General features: G+C 42.0%; 1 protein-coding gene across 1 annotated transcript in view; it reads right to left on the reverse strand.

The window, feature by feature from the left end:
• COL3A1 (collagen type III alpha 1 chain) overlaps positions 1-14,418 on the reverse strand; it is a 95,298-nt gene extending 80,880 nt beyond the window's left edge. Inside the window, exon 1 of the mRNA XM_083626256.1 lies at positions 14,162-14,418. Coding sequence (XP_083482382.1) covers positions 14,162-14,240 — 79 coding nt within the window. The 5' untranslated portion in view covers positions 14,241-14,418. The remainder of the gene's footprint in view (positions 1-14,161) is intronic.
• Between the last annotated feature and the right edge of the window lie 236 nt (positions 14,419-14,654).

Below are 14,654 nucleotides of genomic sequence, written 5' to 3' on the forward strand. Positions count from 1 at the left end.
CAGTCAATGAATTGCTGTTTGGTATAGCAATCCATTAGCCAAAAGGAATGAATAAATGCAGGCAGAGATATGCCCCCAAAGTTGAAACATACAAGTAAAAATGGGAGTGCTTAATCAACATTTTCCCAAAGGTATGATCTCTTTATTTGTTTTTGCATTCTACAAAAGGCCTTATATGTAACCACACCAGTGTTATGGATTACCTTGAAGAAAGCCTAGTCAAATGCCTTTCTTATGGACTACTTAGGAGTGATCAGGAATAATTAAAAAGGCAACACGTATTTTGGAATTCCGCATGGCAAGGTCTTCAAAAGAATGTGCATTAGCTCAAAATGTCCTTCCACCAGTGTCCCCATTCACCGGCTGATCTCCCAGACTCTGTGTGTTCCATGCAAAGTTCTGAAGATGAAAGCCTGCCTTCAGTATAATGTGGTTAGGCTCCTCCCCCAAACCAGGAACTCTATACAGCAGAGGTTTTCAACCTTTTTGAGTCCACGGCTCCCTTGATCAACTACATTTTTTTTCCTGCAGCAACCCTCTGGGGCTCAGGAGCCCAGTTGTATCACCCCTTGCCTGCAGAGCTGCCAGCCTCTCACCCTTTTTTGAACACCCACCCTTTTGGATTGTTCCCTCAGCCTCCTCTCCCCTCTCCATGGGAGTCCTCTGGGCAGCTGTAGCTGCTGCCCCTGGTCTCTGAACTGCCCCGCCCCTGCCCCAAAGAGGAGCTTGTAGCCAGGGCTGCTGCAATAAACAGCTGTGCAAGCCTTTGGGAGGCAGAGACGCGAGAGGACATCAGAGGAGGGAGGGAAGGAAAGGGGGACAGAGGCCAGTGTTGCCCATGGCACCCCTGACCATCATTCAAGTCAACCCAGGGTGCCATGGCACACTGGTTGAAAACCACAGCTGTAGAGGGCTGGCCCAAGGCATTCTGCTGCCTTCAGCAGTAATATGTACCACAAAGTACATGATCTCTCCCCCGCCATGCCCTGGCATTGCATGTACAGAAGTCAAGTCGACCTGGAATCTTGCTTGAACCCTGGGAACACAGGAAAGCATCCTGCCCCACATGTGAGGACAGCAGACACCTAGTTTTGATCTCCAACAGAGAGGAATGGTTAGGGAACTCAGGGAAAAAAACAGCTAGGGGGTGAGGACTGTCACTCCTCTCCTAACATTTGCTGCCTGAGGCAATTGCCTCATTCTGCCCAGTACAAGACTAGCCCTGGCCCTGTGCAACTAGATTTCCCAATCAAAGCGAGGATTCTGTCTATGTTCAGATGCAGGCAGTTAAAATCTCCTTGCGGACCTTCACACTCACTGTGTGAAGGTTGGGGGATTGCATCTGGCTGGTGACAACTGGAAACAGGATGTTCTGGATTAGATGACTTTCGTCTGGTCCAGCAGACAGGCTCTGGTTTTTATGTTCTTAACCTGTGATGCATATTTCTCCTTTTTGTGGACCTGGAAACCCAAATATACTCAAGTGAAAATATGAGCTGCTTCAAGTCTGAGTTTGCCAAATGGGTTTCCCGTTCAGCATGAGAAAGCATGGGGAAAAATCTCAAAAGTAGGGGAAATGATCTTCTCCTGCCAAGACGAAGAGCTACATCTTCTATGCAGTGAGCTTTTAAAGGACTTCTATGGAGATACCTTACTTTCCTCCAGAGATGTCAAGGTTTTATATATTGCAGTACATTTATATTTCAGATAGGAAAGAAATGCATTCCTGGTCTGTCTCAAACTGCAGCAATATTTCATCCCTGGCAGAAGACTAATTCTCAGCTAATTTATAAGTGGCTTGGATGATTCCAAGGCTTATAAGTCAGTGGAGAATTTAGCTCAGGTAATTCATTTTGATGTACATTAAAGCGATCCAGCTCGCTATCTAAAATAAATGACTACAAAATAAGATGAAATTACATGGAAGTTTTTTGTTATCGGGCACATCAACTAAAACATAACTCTTCATATACATTACATTATGCGCTTTCTGCTGAAATATCTTTATGCATCTGTCCTGGTCTTCTAAGCTAAACATGCATGGTATTGGGAGATAGTTTTTCTTTATCCCAGACTGATACTTTAAAAATAAATAATGTAGCAAACTGCTATAGTGGTACCTTAATATTTTTAAGATTGAGATAGTCTTAAACTATGTTGTAACCTGAACCTTTATCCTGGTTTTTTCCTTTCTCTTTTGAAGAACCACCAAATGGAGGCCATTTGAAAGACTTCTGAATCAAAACTTCTACTACATTGATGCAGTTATGTCAGGGATAGGGAACAAGTTGCTCTGGGCCAGTCTTTGCCCACCAGGGTGCCCAAGTTGGCTCATGAGGTCATTTCACTCAAATCATAGCCACCTGTTTATCAGCTGACAAAAAATGAATGGCAGAATCTGATGTGTGGAGTTCAGTTCTGCTGGCTTTCCCAGTGGTGAGTATGCCATCTCATCTTCCTAAGCCCACAGGCCATCTTTGACAGGTGGTAAGATTGCTCAGCTATCAGACACTTAGTAAAGGTAAAGGGTAAAGGGACCCCTGACCATTAGGTCTAGTCATGACCGACTCTGGGGTTGCGGCACTCATCTCGCTTTATTGGCCGAGGGAGCCGGCGTACAGCTTCCGGGTCATGAGTACCCCCAAATTTTTCATTAGACTAGATCAGGGTTTCCCAAACTTGGGCCTCCAGCTGTTTTTGGAGTACAACTCCCACCATCCCTAGCTAGCAGGACCAGTAGTCAGGGATAATGGGAATTGTAGTACAAAAACAGCTGGAGGCCCAAGTTTGGGAAACACTGGACCAGATGGTTGAAAATGCAAAGGGGGGATGGGAAGAAAGAAAAAGGTCATCCATGTCTTCCTCTGGTAAAATGGAGCATGGGAGGATGTAGCAGATATTCAAATGAGGCCCTTTCAGGTGCTTTGAGGCCTGCTGGGAAGGAGAAAACAAATAATGGCTGGTCCAGTCCCCCCAACTATCTGTAACTACAACCAACTGCTATGCAGCTCAGCTTCCATCCTTAGGCACAACACACCAGTTCCTAGATGGGAAACGGGAATCATAAAAAACTAGGCACTCTTTATTTAAGGTGCAAATTAATTTGGGATTGCTTGCTTTCTCTTGATACCTGATCTCCACTTGCCACAGGAACCTGTGTTTTTCACCCAAGAATGGAGACTGGACTGATAGCAGCTCAGAAACTCTCTTGTTCTGTGGCACAGCTGTGTCATTCAGTGGCACAAAGATTTATACGCACAAAGGACTGCATGCATTGGAATTCCCTTATCTGTAATAGGCCCCTAGTTTGGAGTGAAGACTGAATTGAGGACAGAACTGGAATGCAAATGAGGCTGCCTACAACTCACTCTGTGAACTGTGAACCCATGAGAAATAGGAACAGAAGTTCATAGGGAATGAGAGTTCTCACAACAAAGACCCATCCCCCATCTGCACCACATTTAAAAAGCAGTGAGAAGCACTTTGAACAGTCATGGTTTCCCCCAATGAATCCTGGGAGATTAAGGCTACTGGTAGTTGTTAGGAGGCCTCTATTCTCCTCACAGAGCTATAATTCCCAGACTAGTTTGACCCCTCTTACCAAGGAGCTCTGGGAATTGTAGCTCTCTACAATAAAAGCAGATACATTTCGATACAGTGGTACCTCGGGTTAAGTACTTAATTCGTTCCAGAGGTCTGTTCTTAACATGAAACTGTTCTTAACCTGAAGCACCACTTTAGCTAATGGGGCCTCCAGCTGCCGCCGTGCCGCCGTAGCACAATTTCTGTTCTCATCCTGAAGCAAAGTTCTTAACCTGAGGTACTATTTCTGGGTTAGCGGAGCCTGTAACCTGAAGCGTCTGTAACCTGAAGCGTATGTAACCCAAGGTACCACTGTACTAGTCTTTCCTCTTGCATGGTATCGCTTGGTAGTTCTGGTGTTTGTTCAACCTATGGTATTTTTAAGTGATCATTCCTTTGGGTCTTGATCACTAGGAAAATCATCATCATCTTGTTCTACTGACTCCCATTATTGGCAACACAGTTATGACTTGGTAAGGAAACAGGTTACATGGGTAGGGTTGCCATACATCAGGATTTCCCCGGACATATACAATATACACCAGTTGGCAGCAGTGTCCGGGCAGAAATCGGACAAATATCTGGGGAAATCCAAACACATGGCAGCCCATGTCGGCAGTGTCGTTTTTACCGTATTTCCACAAAAATAGCTCAACACTGTTTGAAATGTGGCAACCCTATGTATCAGTTGCATTGTAATGGGAGATAGGAGGGAGATAATTTGTACTCAGCCTTCAGGTTCAGAAACTACTCAAATGTTCAAAGGTGGGGATGAGGGTGGTCCAGCCCTGCAAGAACCAAGCTGCATAAAAGGATGTGCTTGAGGCCGTGTATTTGAATTTCCATCAAAGCCTCACTGCATCCAGTATGCTAGATTAGTTTGGTGGCTTGCAGCTTGTGCAGGCCTGTGCCGTCAACCCTCTGGGCACAAACCATTTTGTACAACAGTTGCTAGCAAAATAAACATTAAGTTGTAGTACCTGAAGAATATGTTATCAAAGGGGTGTAGCAATTCAGCTGAATGATAAGAGGTAAGTTTTGGAACATGATCCTTTGTTCTGCCCACCTCCCCCAAGCTGGCAAGCATTCATGTATATATTTTATGTAACTAAGGAGAGAAGTAGGCATGTCTAAAGGACACTGCATATTCTTTATTCTTCACTTACATTTTTTTTTAAAAAAATACTTTTAAAAATAGTGCAGTGCTCATTCAACATGAAATCTTGGAAAATGGAAGTGGTTTGTTAGCTAATAGGAAAGGAATCTCTTTTGCTGTGTTTCATGAAACACAGCCAAGAAAACCCAGTGGTTGAAGCACTCCCAAACTAAATCTACAAAATGACTGTTATTTGAAGGGTTATATCATGTTTTCCATTGTCATCTTGACATGAAACAGTTTTCAAACTTTGGAAATCGGACCCAGCTGACTGGTGTTAGGAGTATAAAATAAAAAAGAGTACATGTAGTTTTTCATGCAACAGGGAGAATTATGACTGGCAAACAATTGCCCCTGTTGTATGTCTTTGTTATCCAGGGGCTTTGATGGGGGAGGCATAACACTAAAAGATGAATGTGCGCATATCTACAATGATTTGGAATTATTGTGGAACCACTATTCTTAAGAAAAAATGGATATGTTACTTTCAGCAGTAGATTTGAACCAGGAGATAGGGAAGTAGATTTCATGATGCCATGACCTCAATCACTGAGAAGTGCAGTATATGCAAAGTCACCAAAAAGTCAAGTTTAGGGAAATTTAGTAAGAAAGAAAAGTTGATCCAGTTCATAGCCTAGCTGAAATGTTGTGATTGATACTTGTGTCAATAGCTAGACTACAACAGAAAAGACTGTTCACCTGGAACAAGAGACTACTTTGAATCAAGGCCACCACTCTGCAATGAACCTTTGGCTGCTTGATCACAATTTGAATATAAAGCTGGAGCCCAAGGATGAAACATCACATGAGTTATGCAACAATTGATGACACTTACTTTGCCATATTGTATAGGCAAATGTATTTAGAATCACTGTGAAATAAAACAATATGGTGGGCAGAGAGGTGTATGTGTGTGCTGAAACTTCATTTTGCAAGAGGAGATATGATAGCCATCTTCAGATATCTGAAGGGCTGTCATAGAAGATGGAGCAAGCTTGGTTTCTCCTGCTCTGGAGGCTAGGGCCTGAATCAATGGCTACAAGTTGCAAGAAAGGAGGTTCCAACTAAACTTCAGGAAGAACTTTCAGACAGTAAGAGCTGTTTGACAGTGAAACAGATTCCCACAAGAGGTGGAGCACTCTCCTTCCTTGGAAGTTTTTAAGTAGAGGTTGGACGACTGTCTGTCATGATATTCCTGCATTGCAGGGATTGGGCTAGGTCAGGGATGTAAAACTCCCAAGAGACTGTGATCTACTTCCACTATAAAAACACTGGCAGTGTTCTACCCATTGGATTGACCAAAGTTGTTGAGCTTTTTTGGGGGAAGGAAGACCCAAAGCTGTTTTTCATTCTTCTTGCTGGATTTATGTTATTTTTTAAAAATTTGATTATGGTTCTTTAATTTCTATTGCCACTTAATATATTAAAAATATCTCTAAGTGGTGTGCAATAAAGAAGCAACAACAGGCAACTGTGTATTACAAAAATACACAGTTACATATAAAAATGTTACATTAATACAAAGTTACACTATATATATAAACCAATAGAAATTCATTTTCCTTCTGGTACACTCCACTCTTAGCCTCTGGGTTCTCACCCAGGGTCCAAACATGTTCTACTACTGATATTTTTGTGCCCCTAAGCATAACATAGAACTAGACATTACCATCTTGCTCCATGTCTCTTTCCTCCACTGCAACATCTAATACAACACAGTTTCTTTGCCCCACCTCATATCTTTGGTTGCTGTTAAAACTAGACATCACTAGGAAGAGAGTAAGACTGGCACTCCATGTGGAGGTCATTCATTTCAGACCAAATAATAAACTAAACTTAACTAAATGGGGAGTTCAAGATTCATTAATTTCAAAATGAACACTATGAAATAGAAATGGCAAATGAATGGAATAGCATCAAACATTCTTCTCCACCCCTAGCAACACATTTGTGTCTGTTGTAATGTCCAGTTCTGCCCATAAAACACAACTGTAAAATCTTTATTGTATCCTTAATCCATCATTTGGGCAAAATGCACTGGCTTAAGAAAGAGGAGGATGAAAAATGGAAGAGGGTGTTCTCATTAAATTAAGGCTCAAGCTTGTTGAAGAAATGTTCTGAGCAGGCCACATAATTTATTACTTTGGCTCTTGGATCCATAGATTCAAAGACTAATTAAAAGCTGTTAGCTAACATTTTGAGGAAGACAAGCCAAATTCATCACGTCCTTAGACCTCAGCAATGTGCAAAAATTAGAAAATCAACCACCACATGCCACTCAACAGCATGTCCTTTTACAGGAATAGTTGTGAAACCAGAATGCTTGGATTTCCCCCACTGAATTTCTTTTATTTTAAAATTTGAGTGCACTCCACGACACTGATCAGATTATGGACTTAAATTCTTTCAGAATTGCTTAGGCAAAAGAGTTAGTCTAATACTTCTTGGAACTGGACCAGATCCATGGAGAAGGTTGTGTGTGAGCTCACTGGATGACCTTGGGCCCGTCACTGCCTCTCAACTTAATCTACTTCACAGGGTTGTTGCAAGGATAACATAGGGAAGGGAGAACCATGTACACCATCTTGAACTCATTGGAGGAAAATGTGGAATGGAAACGTAATAAATCTATAAAAATAATGATTGGTCATATCTAGGGAGACCTATGTCCAAAGTCTTGTTCAGAGCACCCCTTCCTATCTACCCTGTAGGGCTTCTGTTTGATTATAATAAGATAATAAGATAATCTGAGGCGTTTGGAGCAGATAATTTAAAAATGCCAAAAAAATGTGATAAATAAATGCAAAGATAGAACAGAACAACAAAGTGAAACAGCTAATCATCTAGGATTCTATAGGAAACACCGGGGCAGTTTCATGGTTTATAGACTGAGTAGATCTCTTGAATGCACCGAAGTTTCAGAGTGAATGGGCTGAGGACCACAGAGCCTTAAAAGGCCTTGTTGGAGCCATTTTGTTTGCAGCTGTCCTTGCTCTGCTCAGTGTCACTGGGTGAAAATTTGGCCACAGAATGTATGGGTTGTTCACACTGCTTTATTGCCTGAGCAAACATGCCAACTTGGACACCCTGAGAAATAAACTGCTGTTAAATTAAATTTCGCAGGGATAGGGATGTTTTTAAGCATATGCTAGCAGCTTGAACAGCAATACAAGTTTAAGCCTGGGTTGCATCTACTTGGGGCTTAACATGTCATCTTGATTGGTGGCTCAGGACTCACTTTTAATTGTTGGCCTTACATATTATATCCCCCTTCCTAAATCTGTTCATAGTCTCTTGAGCATGTCAACATATAACTAGCTTGTGACCCAGTTGCAGGTCATGACACAAGAAATTAAGACCAATGACTTAGATCATGGTAGAAATCAAGAATACAACAGCCTGAGATCCTCAACAAACCAAGCAGCTGTATTAGCAGAGAAAGTGTCTATATTTCAGAAGACCAGGGCACAGCCAACTTTCTATTTTAACACCTTGTCACTTTGAATGAGCATTAGACTTCCCAGTGGTCACCAAAACATGGGGGGGGGGGGAAGAATCAGCAAAAGGCTCTCCAATATATATATAACTGATAGCATGTCTAACATGAATGCCAGAATTAGACTAGACAACAACTTTTGGAAAGAAAGAAACGAGCCCTCCATCTGAATTCTTGCTCTCCATCTTCTGTTTTAACCACCGAAGTCTAAGATTAAGCTGGAAAGTTGGAAAGGGAGAGAGGTTCTGCTTATAGCATCAAGATCTATCGAGCACCTTATGGCATTGATTCAACATTGTTAAAAATAAGTAAAATAATATCTGCGCCAGTGAAAAAGAAACTTCAGCACTACCCTGTTGCAATAAAGCAATGGATTCTTTCCCCAGCTTCTTAAGGAAAATGTTTGATGGATCTTGGGCTCGAGTCAAAAAGCACATATGGAAAGTCATGCAAGAGAAGGGTAATTATCTAATTTTCATCAAACCATAGGCCTCAAACTTATGAAGCTGGCCTAATTTCCAAGAACACCTACTCACCTAAAGGATGTGGATTCCCTGGAACTTAATTTAGATTTGGACTTTTCTAAATCACAGGAAGCCACAGACCATTTTCTGTACTGAAGGTTACATTGTGCAACACTCTGAATCCCCTCAAGGCCCTTGCTTTCAAGAATGCTCTCATTTCAAATGTGGCAATCAGCATTGCTCAAGCCAGCTATGCGCAGCTGTGCGCTCTTACTCAGGGGCCTTTACAGCAGGGATTCTCAAGCATGTCTTGCTCAGCCATCCCCCAGTAATTCACATCCCCACACAAAATGCAAGAAAGAAATGAGTTGTCCATGATTAGGCCTTGGGTGGAGATGAAGTGGGCTTGGTTGAGCGGAGATGGGAAAGGTTGTGCTTCCCACGTTAGGGAATGAAAACAGAAGGCAAATAGCATTCTGGGCAAATAGCATTCTGGGCATACAAGCTGTGCCCTCCACACACCCCACAGTGAACTAATGACAGCTTTTCATGCTTAGCCTTGGGAAACAAAGATTCCAAATCAAGTGCAGATTGAAAGCTGGCAGCTTTCATTCCCATCCCTGGTTTCAAGCAACACATGGAAAGGCTTGCCTTTCTGAACAACTAACTCAATAATTGAGAAAATAGGTTGCTTACGCTTAGCCCAATCCATATTCATACAAGTGTTTTAAGACTTGCACATGCCTCTCTATGCTTCACCCAGCCAAGCAAGCAAGGACACATTTCAGCCAGGCAAAAACACTCAAAGTGGGTGCGAAGTAGCATTGGTGAGGGATGTTACCTGGGGAGAGGGATGAGTGGCTGAGGAGGATGTGTAGCCTGGGGTTAGTCCCGAGGGCCAGGTAGAGTGGTCTGAATGGTCACATTTGGCCCCCATACCTAAGGTTCCCCACTCCTAATTGAAACCACACAGAAGTCTTTTACAAATGACACTACAGTGGTACCTCAGGATAAGAACTTAATTTGTTCTGGAGGTCCGTTCTTAACCTGAAACTGTTCTTAACCTGAGGTACCACTTTAGCTAAAGGGGCCTCCTGCTGCTGCTGCCGCGCCGCCACCACGTGATTTCTGTTCTCATCCTGAAGCAAAGTTCTTAACCCGAGGTACTATTTCTGGGTTAGCGGAGTCTGTAACCTGAAGCGTCTGTAACTTGAAGCGTCTGTAACCCGAGGTACCACTGTACACACATGTATTACGAGAAGCAGAACCAGTTACAAAAGGTAATGCATGAAGTAGTCTTAAGCCAATGGCTCTCAGATGTATCCAATGAATGTGGTCCATCCATGCTACTTGCCTGTATCATGGGAAAAGTTTTGCGTTTGGCCTATTTCTCAGTTGCACCATTTAAAGCTTAAATGCCATCAACTATAATCAATGTCAGGGCTTTGTGCAGGTCATCAAATGCTTGTATTGTAACTGACAAACCAGAAGATCACATGGGGTTGTACCCAGCGTAGTGTGAGTGGAGTTCTGCTTGGGCAATGAGATGTCTTTTTTCTTCCACATTTCTTCTGGAGGGGCCCTCAAACCCCCAGAGCTGCTTTTGAGAGCATGTGGTAAGCTGGAAGGGACGCAGAGAGGTATAGAAAATTCCATTGCATGTACAGGTGTCTGTTGCACAAGTTGGATAGAGTCCATTATATTCTTATTGCAGATGACATAATCCTGATTGCAGGTGACATAAGACTCTATCCAAGTTTTTGCTTCAGGAATGGAAATCTAAAGCTGATTGATACGTTACCCCCGTTGCATGTGGCTGGTGCTTCCCCATGGATAGATCCCAACCCTGACATCTAAATTGAATAATCAGATGGGATGGATAGGTTGTGTGGAACATTATCCATCCACTGCCACCAACACCCAGGAAGGTGTGGTGCTGGTGGGTTCCCACCTGACATGACAATGCTACATGATTATCCAACTTAAACATTACTGCTGTGCTGTGGGATTAAGCCATAAGGAAGGGGCAACCGCAACATAGAGGTATCATATAAATCAGATCCCAGAGGAGGCTGATGTAAGGGATGGGGGAGGGAATGATAGTTGCAAAGTTTTTTGTTCTGTTTCAAAAGCAACTTTAACTGATTGCTCCCCAGTGAACATGCTTCTATTGTACATCTGAATGTTGGCAAAACCCCAAATGGGGTCATATCTTTTCAGAAAACGTCCCGACAAGAACCAAGCACAACTCAATTTGCCCCTTATGTCTTGAATGCTTTGAAATGGAAAGGTATCGTCAAGAAAGCAGAGCTATTAGATGTAAGCAATTCTTAATCACATAACTTGTTCTTGAAGCACCCATAAGGAGGCTTCAAACATGAAGGGGCAAGGCTGGCACTAATCCCCAAGCCTATCTAGCATGGCTGCAGTCCAGTTATTAAATGTTGCATCTTTTCATTTGCAATTTAGCTAAAGCTTTGCAGTTATTGATAGTGTTGAGATTAGTCCAAGGGCAACCTCACCTCCCCTCCAAAAGAAAACACCTTTACTTATCACTTTCTGAATGTGCTATTGGATGAAAAGTCTTTTTGGTCTAGTTAACCAATATAGCAAATGTTCGTCATTTATATGGATCTAGGTACGAGGCTCATGTGGTACAGTGGGCAATACTAATTGGAGCATGGGATGATTAAGTATTCTTTTGGAGGAGAATTAGCAACCACTAGATGGCCCTTCATTATAGGTGCTGATGCTTTGGTTAGTTAGAGCTGGAGCAGTGGCAGGGGTGAGGGAGAAGACTTGACTCAAACAAATGTTCATGCAAACCGGGAAACTTCATCTTGGTGAGCCACAAATTAAACAAGACTTGCAAGGAAGAAAGAGCCCTGGTGAAAGAACCATCATTCAAATACTCAGATATTCCCCAATAGCCAGAACTAAGACCTAAGATGCCATTGTAGCCTGAGTCTAAGATGACCAATATCAGCATAGAATAAAGGATAGGGTATCTCAGCGGCCAGATGTTGGTGTCACAAAGTGGGCAACTGGTGGTGATGTGACTGTCACCATAGGAAGGTAGGATAGAATCATGGTGCAAGTCTATTTCATTCCCCTCTTTAGTTATTATGGAAAAGAAGAAGCACATTGCGTAGGGCTACATCTGATCATTCTCAGTTCTGTATATCCTCAGCAGTTTCCTTAATGTCTTGCCAGAGCTTGTCAGTTGGCAAGATATGCTAAGAAAAACAGTGCACTGACTTAAATTTGATATAGACCAAATGGAAATTCTTTCTGACTCATCCAGAGCACTTTATAATGTGATTAGAAACTCTCTTTTTCATCCTTATAAACACTAACACCCACCAACCATCTACTGCTGCTTCATTGCCTACATTGTCTCTCTAAATAGGTTTTGAACAGCCTTTGATTTGTCATTGTCCATTGTGGGGAGCAAGGAAAAAATGGGAGGAAGAGTGAGGAAAGATGAGATTGCTTCTAGAACAGAAGCCTAGAAACTTGCATTGTATGGAAAGATACATTGCTAAGAAACTACTTTACCTGATATTGCGTTTGAGCTATTCCATGCCAACAAAAACCCAGTCTCACGAGGGTAATTTTATGTCTTTGTCCTTGCCTCTTAAATCTAACCTGGCACTGAAATAATGAAACACCCATGACAAGACAATCTGCAAAAATGTCATTTGGGCTGCACCATTGAATCCTTTGCTACATCTGCCCAGAATGTGTACTCCCAACTAGAACCAAACACCATGTCAGAATCCATAGTCATAACCATAAGGGCACAAATATCTATGTGAAATAGGCAATGGAATATGGAAAGCAACCAAAATGCAGAGAAGTTTCCTTCATGCAATTGCACTGAAAAAGCACATGCTTCTTTGGTGGAAATTTTTCCTTCTTGCAGTTTGGAAGATGGATGATTGATGGTTAATGAAGGAAGGGATGGTGTTGGATACTCATATTTAATATTCACTAAGATGTGAATTGAACATCTGACATCATCCACACTGCAAATAGTTGCATGAAAGACAAAGCATACAGGGGGAAACCACAAAATCAGTAGACATGAATGATCAATATTGGAGAGCGTGGTGGGGATAGCTATCTGAGGGTGCAAGCCTTTGCATGTCTGCTCAGAAGTAAGTGCCATCAAGTTAAATGGGGTTTAATCCCAAGTAAGTGGGAAGAGAATTGCAGCCAGACCGTGTCCTTTAGGTGAACATTGAAATCTGAGCATTTGTTTGCTGAATGTGGTGCTATTACATGCATCTCAGATAAATCATAAGATCTGAAGTAACGTGTTTCAGCAATGCAGTTTTTGCTAGGTAATGAAGATTATTATTGGTGGTTCCTTTTCTTATGGTCTCTAGAGTGCCTAGCTTGTACAGAGCTTGAATTCTGTCAGGAAACGTGATGCCTGTTTTGGACATGGATTTCAGAATGTTCCAAGAAACCCTTTCCTATAATTGCAGCTATGGATTGCGTGCGTGGGTTTGGTGGTGATGAAAAGTTTGTGACCGGTTTCATTGACCCAGCTCTGTGCACAAAGAAATAAAATGTTGCACAGTTTCTTCTGGTACACCTCATAGCACACCTCAAAGCTCAAAATGTATCCACTGATTAAAAAGATCTAAAAAGAAAACAGGCCACAAAGCATCTATACTACAAAAGGTATAGGACATCTAGTACCAATTCATTTTCAAGTGATCTTTTCTTTGCATGCACCAAGAGCAACCCAATCCTAGGTATAATTACTTAGATGTAAGTCTCCCTGTGCTTAATCTTAAAGGAGTTTGCTAGCAGATCATGTAGAAGCTTGAAGCAGCCTCTGGTGAATAATGGTACAATATGAGAGCAGTATGTTCCATCCTTCTGCTTATGTCTAAGACGTAACACACCCACACACCACACACAGCTGGAAAATCTTTCCCCAAAGCTGGAACAACCATTCTGGTTTGCAAAAGTGTTTCCTTTGACATTAAAGTCTTCTTTTAAAAGGTACATGTTCCTGTATACCAAAGCAATACTTTACTATATAAAAAAAAGTCATGTTGCAAAGAGCTGAAGATACAGCCTCGTTAAATATGTCAAAATGACTTCCAGACTTTGCTGAACTAGTATTCACAGATCTTACTCCAACAGCTAAAAGAAAGGAAGATTAAAAAGTTTCCAGAACTTGTCAAGCAAAGCAAAGGATGCAAAGAACTTAAGCTAAGAAAACGGCGCACAGGAATGTGTAAGCTCAGATAAAGTTTGTTTTATTTAGGCTAGTACTACATGCTACAGAATAAAGCAGAGCAGAGCAGGACCCTCTTTGATAGCTCCAACCGGCGACAGGAAAATGGCTTTGCTCAATGCTGATTTTATGGCAAGAGGAGAAACAAAGTGTTGAAAAACAGAGCGGTTAAAATCCATGAAAAATCTTAAGTGCGAATTACTCACCATTTTGTTGTGCCAAAATAACTGAGGGTTGCAACACAGCAAGGAAAAGCAAAACGGCTCCCTGCACACAGCTCATCATGTCTAAAAAATATTAGACATGAGACTCTATGTGCAAAAGAGAGAAGGAAAAAAAGTGGGGGGAAAGAAAAATCAAAAGAGCACCATCAATTGTTTCCTGCCCTTTCAGCCACCGGGCCCTTCACACAACTCAGCCACAGACATTCCTTTGCTCTTGCCTTAAATAGGAAAATCTTTGGCTTCCTTTACTTCCCAGCCCCTTTCTGAAATATGAGAGGAAGTCCCATCCCCTTAGCATTAAATGAAATGATTAATATTTCTTTTGGCCTTGCAGAAGGAACAGCCAACTGAAGCAGCTACATAACACATCTGGAGAGTTTGTGCTTGTCAGCGGCTGCTCTGTGTGTATGGAATACAGAACATGCACATATATGTTATATTATATCATTATGGGCTTTGGTGTGTGAGCTGATTT

This window comes from Podarcis filfolensis, assembly GCF_964270895.1.
Source record: "Podarcis filfolensis genome assembly, chromosome: 1".
NCBI lineage: Eukaryota > Metazoa > Chordata > Lepidosauria > Squamata > Lacertidae > Podarcis > Podarcis filfolensis.